General features: G+C 41.9%; 1 protein-coding gene across 1 annotated transcript in view; it reads left to right on the forward strand.

Moving 5' to 3' along the window:
* TGM4 (transglutaminase 4) overlaps positions 1–18,452 on the forward strand; it is a 50,121-nt gene that overhangs the window by 13,894 nt on the left and 17,775 nt on the right. The window contains exon 5 of the mRNA XM_073678157.1: positions 1,310–1,428. Within this exon, the coding sequence (XP_073534258.1) occupies positions 1,310–1,428 (119 nt within the window). The remainder of the gene's footprint in view (positions 1–1,309; positions 1,429–18,452) is intronic.

Here is an 18,452-nt window from a genome sequence, read left to right on the forward strand (position 1 = left end):
AAACATCTTAAGACTCCTAAAATACATCTAGATTAAGTGGCATTCGCTCCAATACCAGGATACGAATACATATAACTATATCCATAAGGGCTTGCACACCTCCTTGTAAATCTGTTCTCAGACCGCAATGCATGGACTGTCCGCAAGTCTCCAGACCCGAGCATGGCAGCTTCAGGTATTTCTATGAGGCTGTCACTGTCCGGTTAGGAGAGCTACAACCTGTCCATGCATTGCAGTCCGAAATTGGACCAATTGGCACGGATATCTGCATGAGCATTAACAGTATCAGTCACTAGATCCCTATAAGTGACACCCACCTTGTCCCAACACCAACCATAGCGTATGCAAACAACAAAGGCCACAAAACTAATTCTTTACAGGTCACAAGATATAGCTAAGACGTAGTGTCAAATACTTTTTCATGCTGACCACTTTGAGCACTGGAATAGGAGAGTGTGGGATGCAGCTGCAGTAGATCTGCCAATCTGCAAAGTGAATGGTAGCGGAATCTAATTGTCTCAGAGCACATGGAGCACTCGCCGATCTGACATCACACCAGGAAGCGCTCACGCACTAATTAAGCATAGAGAGAAAATGATCTTGATTATGTATAAAAATAGGATACTAAGAATTGATTGCAAAACAGAGGCTTCCTACATGTGCTTAGAACAATAAAGATGAATCAGTATTTTACATGCAGCATGTTCTTCTGTACTGACCCTGATCACCATTCAAAAAGGAGCTAAAATAGTCCATACTTTTTTTCTATACATAAAATAAATGACTTGGAAACTTTTATATCCGATTAATTCTCCATCTCCATAAAAATGATCTGTAGCAGCTGATCAGCGGCAATGTCTTTGTCTTCTGCTTCATCTTTTACACCTACTACTATATCCAAATCTGGACCTAATGGAGGGCTAGCTGAGACTCTCATGTGCCAGTCTGATCCTGGGCATGTGAAGTATTCTCTTGATTAATCGCTAATAGTAAAGTGTTAACATTTTCTATGTGAGACATTTCTAACTCTGTATTATAATCCTGGTCTAAGTGTCGGGATGCCATCATTCTGAAAACTTAAAGTCGATTTGTTCTAGAATCAAACTAAAAATTAGTCTGGTTTCACACATCTGTCCCATCCCAACCACCAGGTTTCTTGACCTGAGCTCATTGCTTCATGTATACCTAAGAGGCAGTTAGTTCAGGTCAGGAGACGCTATGGTCACAACAGGTCTTCCAGTTGGTGTTTTATGGATGTGTGATACCAACTTTACTCAGATTTAATTTGACTATTTATGTTTGTAATTAGATGATAACGTATACATGCCAAACGAGGATGAGAGGAAAGAATATGTTCTGAATGACACTGGTTATATTTACGTTGGATCACAAACCAACATCAAAGCAAGGCCATGGAATTTCGGGCAGGTCTGTATCTGTATCTATAGTTGTGTTTTAGAGCAAGTGTATTGTATACTAAGGATTGCATGGGATCCTGACAGATTAAGCTGTAAAATCTTAACCTAAAGGTCTGCCGCTGCTCTGTTAATACTTAATCTCTTTTCATTCTTGGAAAAAAAAGAAAGGCTCTTTTATCACTGCAACTGTGGTGACAAAAAGAATTTATGAAAATTATTTCATCGGTTGGGAAATTCTTCTCTCAAAATTTCTTCGTAGTTACTAGTGATGAGCGAGCATGCTCGGGCGAGCACCTATTATCTTCAGAGTGCTCGGGGGTTACGTTTTCGTCGCTCCGTGAACATGATTTGCAACTGTTTGACAGTTTTAATACATGTGAGGACTGCCTGTTTTTCCAGCAAACCGAGCACGCTGAAGATAATAGGTGCTCGCCCGAGCATGCTTGTAAATCTCGAGCAACGAGCATGCTCACTCATCACTAGTGGTTACATGTTGTGATTGCTTTACCCCTTACCCCCCCCCCCCCCCAAAGCCTGTTTGCACCTCCATGACCAGGCCAAATTTTACAATTCTGACCGCTGTCACTTTATGAGGTAATAACTCTGGAACGCTTCAACTGATCCCACTAGTTATGAGAATGTTTTTTCATGACATATATTTCATTATAGTGGTAAAATTTCTTTGATATGACTTGCGTTTATTTGTAAAAAAAAACAAAACGTAAATTTGGCTAAAATTTTGAAAATTTTGCAATTTTCAAACTTTTAATTTTTATGCCCTTAAATCAGAGAGATATGTCACACAAATTGGTTAATAAATAACATTTCCCACATGTCTACTTTCCATCAGCACAATTTTTGAAAAAATTTTTTTTAGGAAGCTATAAGGGTTAAAAGTTGATCAGCAATTTCTCATTTTCCAACATGCAAATTGCCTCTTCAGAGAAAAAGAGGACTTGAACTCTATAGTGCCACCTTTTGGAAGCAGCAATCCTGCAGGTCACAATCAACCCTTTAACAAGTCGTGCAATATGACTTAGGATAATAGCCATTAAACATTGAAGAAGTTTATTAACCCTTCAGGTGCTTCATAGGAGTTTTTGGAATGTGGGGAAAAAAATTAACATTTAACTTTTTTCACAAAAATATTGCTTTAAACCCATTTTTCTTTTTTTTTTCAAGGGTAACAAGAGAAAATGGACCTAAAAATTTGTTGTGCAATTTCTCCTGAGCATGCCGATACCCCATATGTGGGGGAAAACCACTGTTTGGGCGCACGGCAGAACTGGGAAGAGAAGGAGCGCCATTTGACTTTTTGAATGCAAAATTTGCTGGAATAATTAGCGGACACCATGTCGCGTTTGAAGTGCCCCTGATGTGCCTAAACAGTGTAAACCCCCCACAATTGACACCATTTTGGAAACTAGATCCCTTAAGGAATTTATCTAGACTTGTGGTGAGCACCTTGAACCCCCAGGTGCTTCACAGAATTTCACAACTTTGATCTGTGAAAATGAAAAAAAAATATATTTTTCCCACAAAAATGTTGTTTTAGCCCCGAATGTTTTCGTTTTCACAAGGATAGCAGGAGAAAATTGACCTCAAAATTTGTTGTGCAATTTCTCCTGATTACACTGATGCACCATATGTGGTCGAAAACTACTTTTGAGGCACAGTGCAAAGCTCAGAAGGGAAGAAGCGCCATATTGGAGTTCAGATTTTGTTAGAATGGTTTGAGGGTGCCATGTCACATTGGCAGAACCCCTGAGGTGCCAGAACAACAGAAACCCACATATGTGCCCCCCCATCTACACCCCCCAATGAATTCATCTAGGGGTGCAGTGGTCGTATTGACACCACATGTGCCTCATAGAATTTTATACCATTGAGCGGTGAAGAAAGAATAAATTACATTTTTACCACTAAAATGGTAGCCTCAAGTTTTTAATTTTTCTAAGGACTAATAGGAGAAATTTTTTACAACAAACTGAGGTCCATTTTTTCCTGACTATGCCAATACCCTACATGTAATTGGGAAATACTTCTCAGGCACAGTGCAAAGCTCAGAAGGGAAGGAGCGCCATATTACAGTGCAGATTTTACTGTTATAGTTTGCAGGTGCCATGGCCCACTTGGAGATCCCCCCCCCCCATAGGTGACTCCATTTTACAAACTAAACCAATCAATGAATTAATCTAGGGTTGTAGTGATCATATTGACACCACAGGTGGGTCACAGAGTTTTGTACCATTGGGCAGTGAAGAAAAAATTACTACATTTTTACCACCAAAATTTTGTTTTAGCCCAAGATTGTACATTTTCACACAGAGAAGTGGGTAAAAATCCCACAATTTCTGCTGAACGTGGCAATACCCCAAATGTGGCTGTACAGTACTGTTTAGCCACACAGCGAGTCTCTTGAGTGACTGAACGATATTTGCCTCCAGGAGTGCAGATTTTCCTAGATTAGTTTGCAGACTCCATATACAGAGCCCCTAAGTGCTAGAAGAGCAGAATCCCCCTCAAGTGACCTCATTTTGGAAATTATACCCCTTTGGGAATTTATTTACAGGTGTCATGACAATTTTGACTCCATGGGTGTTTTCCAGAATCAAGCAGCAATGGATATTGCTGAGTGAAAATTGCAAACTGCCGTTGTAGTGACCAGTATGTTGTAGTTACCACTACATGTAGTGATCAGTACGTGGTAGTGACCAGTACATGATAGTGACCAACTCATGCTTCTGGAGACATGCACCTGTAAATTAGACGGGCTCTTATCGCTACAGAAATGCCAAACATGTGGACGCTAAATGTGGTTTAGGCACACTGGGGCTCAGAAGGTACGGAGAGCATTTGGATTTGGCAGCGTAGAATTTGCTGGATTTCTTTTGGGGGGCGTGGAGCCATAGCGCTTTTCCAGAGTCTTTGTACTACTAGTAATGTGGAAGCCCCTATATTTCCATTAATACATGGTGGACCTGAGTGGGGACTTGCATTTTTTGTGGATTGAGTTGAAACTTTTGTTGGGAACATTTTACATAATATTTTGGATCACATTTATCCTGCGCTCTACGATGAGCACTTACATGGGGGTTTCCATCTAAATCTCTGAATCACATGATTCAAATGAAATCCCAGAGGGATCCACTCACTATAATGAGGCAGCAGAGTTACTCTAGACTCTGTTTGGCCTCTGTTCAGCAGTGTTCTTCTTTTCAGAAGTGCACAAAACTCTGGCCGACAGAATTTTTCTGCATGCCTAAAAAGACGGACATTGCCGGATAACAGGCCAGACTGCGTCCACAGTGCCTCCACCTGCCTCATTATAGGGAATCTTCCACTGGTGGTTCCATCTGAATAACATATTTCAGAGATTTACACGGAAACCCCGGTGTAAGCGCTCAGCGCAGAACGCAAGATAAATGTTTGCTGAGCCTTACAGCAATCTTTGTGAGGCAGAATAAGCAAATCAACAGCAGGTGAAGAATTGGTTTTATTTATTGTTTACGCCGTTCCTCGTGTGGCATAAGTGATTAGATGACTTTATTTTTCGGGTCTGTGCCATTACAACGATACCAGATTTATATCGGGTTTTTTATGTTTGGCGGCTGTCACATACTAACCCCTTAAGCCCCGCGGGTGGTTTGCACGTTAATGACCGGGCCAATTTTTACAATTCTGACCACTGTCACTTTATGAGGTAATTACTCTGGAACGCTTCAAGGGATCCCCCTGATTCTGAGATTGTTTTTTCGTGACATATTGTACTTCATGATTGTGGAAAAATTTCTTCGATATCACTTGCGTTTATTTGTGAAAAAAATGGAAATTTGGCAAAAATTTAGAAAATTTTGCAATTTTCAAAATTTGAATTTTTAAGCCCTGAAATCAGAGTGATATGTCACACAAAAGAGTTAATAAATAACATTTCCCACATGTCTACTTTACATCAGCACAATTTTGGAACCAAAATTTTTTTTTGTTAGGGAGCTATAAGGGTTAAAAGTTGACCAGCGATTTCTCATTTTTCCAACAAAATTTACAAAACCATTTTTTTAGGGACCACATCACATTTGAAGTCACTTTGAGAGGTCTTTATGACAGAAAATACCCAAAAGTGACATCATTCTAAAAACTGCACCCCTCATGGTGCTCAAAACCACATTCAAGAACTTTATTAACCCTTCAGGTGCTTCACAGGAATTTTTTGAATGTGGAAGAAAAAAATGAACATTTAACTTTTTTCACAAAAATGTTACTTTAGACCCAATTTTTTTTATTTTCACAGGGGTAACAAGAAAAAATGGACCCCAAAATTTGTTGTGCAATTTCCCCTGGGCACGCAGATACCCAATATTTGGGGAAAAAATACTGTTTGGGCGCACGGCAGGGCTCGGAAGGGAAGGAGCGCCATTTGACTTTTTGATTGTAAAATTTGCTTGAATAATTAGCGGACGCCATGTTGTGTTTGGAGAGCCTATGTGTGCCCAAACTTTGGAGCTCCCCCACAAGTGACCCCATTTTGGAAACTAGACCCCACAAGGCACCTTTCTAGATGCATAGTGAGCACTTGGAACCCCCAGGTGCTTCACAAATTGATTCGTAACAATGAAAAAGTGAAAAAAAACCCCACTTTTTCATTTTTATGAATCAATTTGTGAAGCACCTGAGGGTTCCAAGTGCTCACAATGCATCTAGATAGGTGCCTTTGGGGGTCTAGTTTCCAAAATGGGGTCACTTGTGGGGGAGCTCCAATGTTTGGGCACACAGCGGCTCTCCAAACGCAACATGGTGTCGCTAACAATTTGAGCCGATTTTCCGTTAAATTTGTTAGAGGACACCATGTTGCATTTAGAGAGTCCCTGTGTGCCCAAACATTGGAGCTCCCCCACAAGTGACCCCATTTTGGAAACTAGACCCCCCAAGGCACCTATCTAGATGCATAGTGAGCACTTGGAACCCCCAGGTGCTTCACAAATTGATTCGTAACAATGAAAAAGTGAAAAAAAAAACACTTTTTCATTTGTATGAATCAATTTGTGAAGCACCTGAGGGTTCCAAGTGCTCACTATGCATCTAGATAGGTGCCTTGGGGGGTCTAGTTTCCAAAATGGGGTCACTTGTGGGGGAGCTCCAATATTTGGGCACACAGCGGCTCTCTAAATGCAACATGGTGTCCGCTAACAAATTTAACGCAAAATTGTCTCAAATTGTTAGCGACACCATGTTGCGTTTGGAGAGCTGCTGTGTGCCCAAACATTGGAGCTCCCCCACAAGTGACCCCATTTTGGAAACTAGACCCCCCAAGGCACCTATCTAGATGCATAGTGAGCACTTGGAACCCCCAGGTGCTTCACAAATTGATTCGTAACAATGAAAAAGTGAAAAAAAAAACACTTTTTAATTTTTATGAATCAATTTGTGAAGCACCTGGGGGTTCCAACTGCTCACTATGCATCTAGATAGGTGCCTTGCGGGGTCTAGTTTCCAAAATGGGGTCACTTGTGGGGGAGCTCCAATGTTTGGGCACACAGGGACTCTCTAAATGCAACATGGTATCCGCTAACAAATTGAATGGAAAATCGGCTCAAATTGTTAGCGGACACCACATTGCGTTTGGAGAGCCCCTCTGTGCCCAAACTTTGGAGCTCCCCCACAAGTGACCCCATTTTGGAAACTAGACCCCGCAAGGCACCTTTCTAGATGCATAGTGAGCACTTGGAACCCCCAGATGCTTCACAAATTGATTCGTAATAATGAAAAAGTGAAAAAAAAAACACTTTTTCATTTTTACGAATCAATTTGTGAAGCACCTAGGGGTTCCAAGTGCTCACTATGCATCTAGATAGGTGCCTTGGGGGGTCTAGTTTCCAAAATGGGGTCACTTGTGGGGGAGCTCCAATGTTTGGGCACACAGGGACTCTCTAAATGCAACATGGTATCCGCTAACAAATTGAATGGAAAATCGGCTCAAATTGTTAGCGGACGCCACATTGCGTTTGGAGAGCCCCTCTGTGCCCAAACTTTGGAGCTCCCCCACAAGTGACCCCATTTTGGAAACTAGACCCCCCAAGGCACCTTTCTAGATGCATAGTGAGCACTTGGAACCCCCAGGTGCTTCACAAATTGATTCGTAATAATGAAAAAGTGAAAAAAAAAAACACTTTTTCATTTTTATGAATCAATTTGTGAAGCACCTGGGGTTCCAAGTGCTCACTATGCATCTAGATAGGTGCCTTGGGGGGTCTAGTTTCCAAAATGGGGTCACTTGTGGGGGAGCTCCAAAGTTTGGGCACACAGGGACTCTCCAAATGCAACATGATATCCGCTAACAATTTGAGCCGACAATTTGTTAGCGGATATCATGTTGCATTTGGAGAGTCCCTGTGTGCCCAAACATTGGAGCTCCCCCACAAGTGACCCCATTTTGGAAACTAGACCCCCCAAGGCACCTATCTAGATTCATAGTGAGCACTTGGAACCCCAGGTGCTTCACAAATTGATTCATAAAAATGAAAAAGTGTTTTTTTTTTCACTTTTTCATTTTTACGAATCAATTTGTGAAGCACCTGGGGGTTCCAAGTGCTCACTATGCATCTAGAAAGGTGCCTTGGGGGGTCTAGTTTCCAAAATGGGGTCACTTGTGGGGGAGCTCCAAAGTTTGGGCACACAGGGGCTCTCCAAACGCAATGTGGTGTCCGCTAACAATTTGAGCCGATTTTCCATTCAATTTGTTAGCGGATACCATGTTGCATTTAGAGAGTCCCTGTGTGCCCAAACATTGGAGCTCCCCCACAAGTGACCCCATTTTGGAAACTAGACCCCCCAAGGCACCTATCTAGATTCATAGTGAGCACTTGGAACCCCAGGTGCTTCACAAATTGATTCATAAAAATGAAAAAGTGTTTTATTTTCACTTTTTCATTTTTACGAATCAATTTGTGAAGCACCTGGGGGTTCTAAGTGCTCACTATGCATCTAGATAGGTGCCTTGGGGGGTCTAGTTTCCAAAATGGGGTCACTTGTGGGGGAGCTCCAATGTTTGGGCACACAGGGGCTCTCCAAACGCAACATGGCGTCCGCTAACAATTTGAGCCGATTTTCCATTCAATTTGTTAGCGGACACCATGTCGCGTTTGGAGAGCCCGTGATGTGCCTAAACAGTGGAGCTCCCCCACAAGTGTCCCCATTTTGGAAACTATACCCCTCAAGGATTTTATTAAGGTGTATAGTGAACATTTTGAACCCAGAGGTATGGCACATTATTTGTTTACATTAGGTCATCATATTGAATAAGTTGTCATTATTCTTGAGCGCAAGTGCTCGCTACTTGAGTTTGCATCGGGTACTCAGGTATGCACCATGTACAGCGTGTGCTCGAGTGACATGCTCGAGTCCCTGCTCCGCATGTTTCACGGTTATTAGACACCCAAAAAAAAACATGCGGGGATCGCTCGTGCATGGCAGGCAATCCCCGTAAAGTTTTTTGGCCGCGAAGCATATGGGGCAGAGACTCGAGCATGTCACTCAAATACCCACGATACTCAATGCATACCAGAGCACCCGATGCAAACTCAAGTAGCGAGCACTTGCTCTCAACACTAGTCGCCATATCGTCATCTTTTTTTCTTACTTTTGAAAAAAATCCCAACCCTAGCCCCAGCACAACCCTAGCCCCAGCACAACCCTAGCCCTAGCACAACCCTAGCCCCAAACCCAGCCCTAACCCTAGCCCAATCCTAACCCAAGAGTTTATTTTTGACGCCGTTCCTTGTGCGGTATAAGTGATTAGACGACTTTATTCTTCGGGTCGGTGTGATTACAGCAATGCCAGAATCATATGGGGTTTTTATGACTGACAGCTGTCACACACTAAAAAGACGCATTTTTTGTAAAATCTAGTTTTTGCATCGCCATATTTTGAGAGCTATAATTTTTCCAGATTTTGGCAGACAGTCATGTGACGGCTCGTTTTTTGCGGGATGACTTGACGTTGTTATTGGTGCCATTTTCAGGCACGTGACATTTTTTGATCGCTTTCTATTCCGATTTTTGGGAGGCAGAATAAACAAAAACCAACAATTCAGGAATTGTTTTTTTTTTTTTTTTTTATTCTGTTCCGCGTGTGGTAAAATTGATGAGGCAGCTTTACTCTTCGGGTCAGTATGTTTACAACGGTACCACATTTGTATCATTTTTCTATGTTTTGGCGCTTATACACAATAAAAGCTATTTTATAGAAAAAAATATTTTTTAGTATCGCTTTATTCTGAGAGCTATAACTTTTTTATTTTTCGGCTGATGGAGCTATATGGTGGCTTGTTTTTTGCGGGACGAGATGACGTTTTCAGCGGTATCATTTTTATTTATATGCGTCTTTTTGATCGCGTGTTATTCCACTTTTTGTTTGGCAGTATGGTGATAAAGCATTGTTTTTTGCTTGGTTTTTTTTTTTTTTTTTTTACCGTGTTCACTGAAGGGGTTAACTAGTGGGACAGTTTTATAGGTCAGGTTGTTCCGGACGCGGCGATACCAAATATGTGTACTTTTATTGTTTTTTTTTTATTTTTTTTATAATAATATTTATTGATGGGTACATTATATTTTTATTTTTGGTGTATTATTTTTTTTATTTTTTTATAATATTTTTGCACATTTTTTTTTTTTTTTTTTTCCACTTTCACACAGTTTATCCACTTTATTACTTTGTCCCACTCTGGGACTTTCACTTTTTTTTTCTGATCGCCTGCATGGCACAGGAATGGAGCACCATCCCTATGCCATGAAGGCTGTCAGAAGTGCACAGTGTGAAGATTGCTTGGAGATGCACTGCGCATGTCCAAGCAATCTTCCTGCTCTCTGGTGACCCGGATGTTGTCATGACGACATCGGGTCGTCATGGCAACACCCGGGAAGCCTTTGCAGACTGCGCTGGAAGCCGGAAGAGGAGGTGAGTATCGCCGATCACCTCCCCTTGCCCCCGCAATGCCGCGATCGACTTCGATCGACTTCGATCGCAGCATCGCGGGGGTTAATGTGCTGGGAGCGGTGCGTGACCGCTCCCTGCACATAGTACCGGGTGTCAGCTGTGACAATCAGCTGCCACCCGGCGGCGATCGCGCCCGCACAGCCTGTGTGCGCGCGCGATAGCGATGACGTACTAATACGGGTCTGGCTCTTAAGTCCCAGGGCACAGACGCGTATTAGTACGTCAGATGTTATTAAGGGGTTAAAAGACGCTTTTTTTTGCAAAAACTAATTTTTGCATTGCCGTACTTTGAGAGCTCTAATTTTTCCATATTTCGGCCGACGGAGACATGTTATGGCTTGTTTTTTGCGGGACGAGTTGACGTTTTTATTGGTATCATTTTCGTGCACATGATTTTTTTGATCACTTTCTATTACGATTTTTGGGAGGCAAAATGAACATAGCCCATCAATTCAGGAATTGTTTGTATTTTTTATGCCATTCCATGTGTGGTAAAATTGATAAGGCAGGTTTATTCTTTGGGTCAGTACGTTTACAGCGATACCACATTTATATCGTTTTTGTATGTTTTGGCTCTTTTACGCAATAAAAACTATTTTATAGAAAAATGTATTATTTTTGCATTGCTTTATTCTGAGAGCTATAACTTTTTTATTTTTCTGCTGATGGAGCTGTATGGCGGCTTGTGTTTTGCGTGCGGAACAAGAGATACCTGAGTTTTCAGAGATACCATTTTTATTTACATTCGTCTTTTTGATTGTGTTTTACCCCACTTTTTGTTTGGTGATATGATGATACAGCATTGTTTTTTACTCCTTTTTTTTTTTTTTACGGTGTTCTGTGAAGGGGTTAACTAGTGTGCCATTTTTATGGGGAAGGTCGTTACGGATGCGGCGATATCTAATATGTGTACTTTTTTTATTTTTTTACATTTTATTACAAATTTATCAGTACAATATATATATTTTTTTATTATATTCAGATTTTTTTAAAAAAATAAGTTTACAATTTTTTTTTTTACTTTTTTTAACTTAGTCCCACTACGAGACTTTCACATTTAGCAGTCTGATTGCAGTTATAAGGCATAGCAGTCCCTCTGCCTGCTCGCTAAATGCTGTGATCGCAGCATTTAGGGAGTTAAAGTGTCAGCTGTCAGAATCAGCTGTCACCTGACGATCGCACGCGCACAGAGGCTGGAGGTACTCGGTACGTACTTACCAACCAGGACGTACTGAGTACTTCCAAGGTCTGTAAGGGTTTAAAGGGAATCTGTTAGTAGGATCAACCCTCCGAAATCATCTATATGGGCATGTAGATAATAAGAAACTGAGTAAAATGATACCTTGATATCTGCGATCCAATGTATTATTCCAGAGAAATCCACGTTTTTCTTATATGTAAATGAGCTGTTATGAGAGACAGAGACCCTGGATCCAGAGATGTATCACTTACTGGGTTGCTTGCTATAGTTTTGATAAAATAATTGTTTTATCAGAAGATTATCACTAGAGGACTAGTAAACCTGCTGCCACATATTCCTCCATATTCATGAGCTCTGTATAACCCTACCACTGACTGGCAGCTTTATGCCTTTGCACAGTGTATACAGGTCATAGAAAACTGAATAAAATTATACTTTGATATCTGTATTCCAAAGTCTTAATCCAGAGAAAGCAATGTTTTTCTTATATGTAAATGAGCTGTTAAGATCTATGGGCTGTACACTGTACAATTATTTTATCAAAACTATAGCAAGCAACCAGGGGAGGAGTCCTGAGGAGATAATTTGCATATTCCCACTGCATTTTGGGGTAAGTGAAGAGTCTCCGCGAGCTCAAAGAACACTGGATTTTGGCTGTTGGAGCTGAAAAGAGGACATCGGTAAACCAGGGGAGGAGTCCTGAGGAGATAATTTGCATATTCCCACTGCATTTTGGGGTAAGTGAAGAGTCTCCGCGAGCTCAAAGAACACTGGATTTTGGCTGTTGGAGCTGAAAAGAGGACATCGGTAAACCAGGGGAGGCTTTGAGGCTTTTTTTTTAAACTTTTTTCACTGTTTTCAGAACATTAACAGTAAGAACATGGAAGAGTCCAGGAGCCATTTGGTGAGCTGCATATCCTGCTACATGTTCACAGACTTGCCAGTGGAAAAGCCAAACTTCACATGCCAGAAATGCAAGCTTGTGTCCCTGTTGGAGGAAAAGTTGCGAAATCTAGAAGAGAGGTTAACTACCTTGAAAATCATTAAGGAAGGTGAAGAGTTCTTAGACAGAGCAGAATTATCTCTTCATGATTCAGAAAGAGAAGAAATTCGAACTGCACCTGACGAAACAGAGGAATGGAAGCATGTGACCCACAGAAGCAGGAGGATCGAGAGGCAGTCAGCACCCATACTGCTCAGGAACCAGTACCAGGCTCTCACGCAGGAGAACCATGAAGAAATACAGCAAGATAAGACTTTGCCAGCAATGAATAACCTTGTAAGCCCTCAGAATCCTCCTGGATGGAGAAAGAAGAATGTTGTGAAGAAAAAACGGAGAGTGGTGGTCATGGGGGATTCCCTGTTAAGAGGAACAGTGTTATGTTCTGCTACCAAAGCTAAGGAAAGAGAGGAGATCTGTCCCTACTATAAGACTCAGCTGAATCCCTACGATGTAACAGGGAACCTGATCCTGCGATCAGACCTGCTAAAGTCCTAATCTAGTCTGTACGGAGACCTATAGATTTGGGGAGGGAATCCCTACAAGTACTAAGGACTGGGAGGAATATGGGACACCTCCTAACAGAAATAGTAGCAGACAGACGAACAAACAAAATAGATAGAACCTAGAGGTCCGTAGACCAAGCAAACTAACAGAGTTAGATACAGAGCACAGGCTAGCTAGAAAGTAGATATACAATGAAGTCCAGCAAAGCCAGAAGGGCGGAGCAGGATTAAATAGGCCAACAAGGTCATGTGACCAGCAAAGGAAAAAAAACCTAACAGCAAGGTTCTAACAGTACCCCCCCTTCTAAGAGGATCCTCCGGATCCCCTAGGACCAGGCTTATCAGGAAATCTCCTGTGAAACGCTCTGATAAGTCTGGACGCGGAAACATCATCTGACCTCACCCAAGAGTTATCCTCGGGTCCGAAACCTTTCCAGGCCACAAGATACTGCAAACTACCTCTATACCGTCTAGAGTCAAGGATGCGAGAAATTTCATATTCCCCGTCCTCCACCACCGGAGGAACAGAGGCAGAGGCGTCACCATCCGACACAACAGCTTTTTTTAACAGAGAGACATGAAAGACCGGATTAATTCTCCAGGAGGTAGGAACCTCCAACCTAACAGCAGATTGGTTGACAACCTGAAGCACCTTAAAGGGCCCTACAAACTTGGGACCCAATTTCTTAGAAGGAATCCTCAACCGCAGATTCCTAGAGGACAACCAAACCATGTCACCAACAGCGAACAAAACCTCCTGTCGTTTCCTATCAAAGTAGTCTTTAGATTTTCTGTTGGCCTCCTGAAGATTACCACGCACATCCGTCCAAACTCTTTCCAAATCACCGGAAAAATTCTCCTCCTCAGGCACGGCAGATCCCAACTTGGAGAACGACCCAAACGACGGATGTCTCCCAGAACAACAAAAAAAAGGCGAACAACCAGCAGAAGAAGATGTATGATTGTTCAGAGCAAATTCGGCAAGTGGCAGAAACTCAGACCACCCCTCTTGATTGTCTGCCACAAAACAACGCAAGAACTGCTCAACATCCTGGTTTTTCCTTTCTGTCTGGCCATTAGATTCAGGATGATATCCGGACGAAAACGACAAATGAATTCCCAACCTGTCACAAAAGGCACGCCAAAAACGAGCCACGAACTGAGGACCCCTATCAGAAACAATGTCAGTAGGAACGCCATGAAGTCTGACAATTTCCTTGACAAAGGCCTTAGCGAGAGTTTTAGCGCAGGGCAGTTTGACGAAGGGAACCAAGTGACACATCTTGCTAAAACGGTCCACGACCACCCAGATGACAGTAAAACCCTCAGAGGGGGGAAGGTCAGTTATAAAGTCCATAGCCAAATGTGTCCAAGGAGCACTGGGGACCTCCAAAGGACAAAGCAACCCCGCAGCAGGAGTATGTGAGGACTTAGATCTAGCACATATAGTACATTGGCGCACCCACTTAATGACTTCCTTCTGCCATCCAGGCCACCAAAAACTGCGACCCACCAGTCTCTTGGTCTCAGAGATTCCGGGATGACCTGCCAACCGAGATTCGTGACACTCAACAAACAAATCTCTCCTAAAGGTCCCAGGCACAAACAACCTCCCATGAGTAGTGTTAGAAGGGGGGGTACTGTTAGAACCTTGCTGTTAGTTTTTTTTTCCTTTGCTGGTCACATGACCTTGTTGGCCTATTTAATCCTGCTCCGCCCTTCTGGCTTGGCTGGACTTACTGTTATGTTCTGCTACCAAAGCTAAGGAAAGAGAGGAGATCTGTCCCTACTATAAGACTCAGCTGAATCCCTACGATGTAACAGGGAACCTGATCCTGCGATCAGACCTGCTAAAGTCCTAATCTAGTCTGTACGGAGACCTATAGATTTGGGGAGGGAATCCCTACAAGTACTAAGGACTGGGAGGAATATGGGACACCTCCTAACAGAAATAGTAGCAGACAGACGAACAAACAAAATAGATAGAACCTAGAGGTCCGTAGACCAAGCAAACTAACAGAGTTAGATACAGAGCACAGGCTAGCTAGAAAGTAGATATACAATGAAGTCCAGCAAAGCCAGAAGGGCGGAGCAGGATTAAATAGGCCAACAAGGTCATGTGACCAGCAAAGGAAAAAAAACCTAACAGCAAGGTTCTAACAAACAGAGGCCGCTATCTGCAGACCAGACATAACCTCAAGAGAAATGTGCTGTCTTCCAGGAGCAAAAATTAAAGATGTGTCTGACAGGATATCAAGACTCTTCAGACCTACAGATCACTACCCATTCCTGCTAATACATGTGGGGACAAATGACACCGCAAGAAAGGACCTGGAAACCATCTGCAGTGACTTTGAAGACTTAGGCAAGAAAGTGAAAGAATTGGGAGCGCAGGTGGTCTTCTCATCCATCCTCCCAGTGGATGGCCATGGAACAATGAGGTGGAATAAGATTCTACAGGTGAACAACTGGCTACGTCGATGGTGCCGTCAACAAGGATTTGGATTTCTGGATCACGGAATGAATTACCTATACGATGGACTACTTGCTAGAGATGGGGTGCACCTTACGAAGACTGGAAAACATGTATTTGGAAGTCGCCTTGCTACACTCATCAGAAGAGCTTTAAACTAGAACAATGTGGGAAGGGAAGCAAAAGGCCAGAAAAAGCCATACAGCTGACAAATACTATTGAGATCTCTGCTACTGGAAGTGGAAAGGAAGAACAAAGACAAAACAATTTAAATAATAAAAATATGGGAGGAAGAGAAACCAATCACAAACTAAAATGTTTTTATACAAATGCACAAAGCATGGGCAACAAACAAGGAGAATTGGAACTACTAATGCAGGAAAAGGAATATGATGTCATTGGAATCACTGAAACTTGGTGGGACGATACACATGATTGGAATGAAAGGCTAAAAGGATACAACTTATTTGCAAGAAACAGACTTGATAAACGAGGAGGAGGTGTCGCATTGTATGTTAGAAAAGCGTATATCTGCACAGAGATTGAAGCTTCAGAGACTGGGAGTTCTGTGGAAACTGTTTGGGTAAGAATACAAGGAGAGAACAACGGAAAGGACACCATTGTAGGCATTTACTACAGGCCACCTGGGCAAGCTGAAGATATGGAGGAACTCTTTATGTATCAAATGACCAAGTTCTCCAAAAAATATGACGTAGTGGTCATGGGAGATTTCAACTATCCAGACATTTGTTGGGAATCTCTCTCAAGTAAAACTAACAGGTCAAGCAAATTCTTATCCTCTCTTGCTGACAACTTTATCTTCCAAAAGGTAGGGGAGAAAACAAGGGGATCTGCTACTTTGGATCTAATCCTTATAAACAGGGAGGAAATGGTTGAGGAGGTAAAGGTGGCTGGGACCCTAGGAGGCAGCGATCATGCTATTATAGAATTTTGGATAACTAGAGGAGGAAGACATGTGAAGACTCAAACTTCAAGGTTAGATTTTAGAAAGGCAGATTTTAAGAGACTCAGAAAGAGAATAGGAGGGATCCAATGGCTGAATGTCCTTAAGGACAAAAATGTCCAGGAAGGATGGGAAATTTTTAAAAATGAGATTCTCAAAGCACAATCGTTAACAATCCCGAAAAGTAGGAAGAATGGGAAGCATTTAAGGAAACCAGGATGGATGAACACAGAACTTAAACACATGCTAAAAAGAAAGAAAGAAATGTTTATTAAATGGAAAGAGGGAGGCATATCTAAAGAAGATTATAATGCAGTCTGCAGATCCTGCAGGGCACGTATCAGGATAGCTAAAGCTGACAATGAATTAAGGCTTGCAAGAGATGTCAAAAGCAATAAAAAAGGATTTTGGGGGTATGTCAAAAGTAAAAGAAAAGTCAAAGATGCTATAGGATTTTTACAGGATGAAAATGGAGAAATGGTAAGAGAGGATGTTGAGAAGGCCGAACTTTTTAATTCCTATTTTGCATCTGTTTTCTCTCAGAAAAAAAATGTAACATCAACTGATCTTCACTGTCCTTTTAAAGGAATAGAGGAATCCAAGTTATCTGTAAACAGAAAGATTGTGAGGGAATATTTAGCTAACATAAATGAGTTCAAGTCTCCAGGTCCAGATGAATTACACCCCAGAGTACTGAAGGAGATCGTAGAAGAAATTTTAGAACCACTCTCCATAATCTTTGAAAATTCTTGGAGAACAGGAGAAGTCCCAGAAGACTGGAGAAGAGCAAATGTTGTTCCTATCTTCAAAAAGGGGAAGAAGGTGGACCCAGGGAACTATAGGCCGGTGAGTCTGACTGCTATACCAGGAAAGATCTTTGAACAAATTATTAAACAACATGTATGTAAGTACATGGATAAGAATGAAGTGATTAACCAGAGTCAGCATGGGTTTGTAACTAACAAGTCATGTCAGGCTAACTTAATTTCCTTCTATGACAGAATCACTGACTGGGTGGATCAGGGAAATGCTGTAGATATAGTATATCTTGACTTCAGCAAAGCATTTGACAAAGTATCTCACACCATCCTTATTGAAAAAATGACCAAGTATGCAATGGACCAGGCAACTGTTAGGTGGATTCATAACTGGCTTAGTGATCGGACTCAAAGGGTGGTTGTAAATGGTTTCACATCCAGCTGGATGAATGTCTCAAGTGGGGTACCGCAGGGCTCCGTCCTGGGACCTGTATTGTTCAACATCTTTATCAATGATTTAGATGAAGGAATTGAGGGTAAACTGATTAAATTTGCTGATGACACAAAGCTAGGAGGGATAGCTAATACTAGAGAAGAGAGAGAGAGGATTCAAAAAGACCTAAATAAACTGGAGCAGTGGGCAGCAACCAACAGAATGGTTTTTAACAGGGAAAAATGCAAAGTACTACATCTGGGCAATAAAAATGAAAAAAGCATATACAGAATGGGAGGAATAGAGCTAAGCAACAGTACATGTGAAAAAGACTTAGGTATACTAATAGATCATAGACTGAACATGAGTCAACAGTGTGATGCAGCAGCAAAAAAGGCAAATACAATTCTGGGATGTATTAACAGAAGCATACAGTCTAGATCGCGTGAAGTCATTATCGGTCTTTGCTCCTCTTTGGTCAGACCTCATCTGGAATACTGTGTACAGTTTTGGGCACCACATTTTAAAAAAGACATAGACAAACTGGAGCAAGTTCAGAGAAGAGCGACCAGAATGGTGACTGGTCTGCAAACCATGTCCTATGAGGAACGGTTGCAGGATTTGGGAATGTTTAGCTTGCAAAAAAGAAGACTGAGAGGAGACTTAATAGCTGTCTACAAATATGTCAAGGGCTGTCACATTGTAGG

The sequence above is a fragment of the Phyllobates terribilis genome, unplaced genomic scaffold (genome assembly GCF_046119375.1).
Source record: "Phyllobates terribilis strain yellow unplaced genomic scaffold, ASM4611937v1 Scaffold_4__5_contigs__length_816908805, whole genome shotgun sequence".
Lineage (NCBI taxonomy): Eukaryota > Metazoa > Chordata > Amphibia > Anura > Dendrobatidae > Phyllobates > Phyllobates terribilis.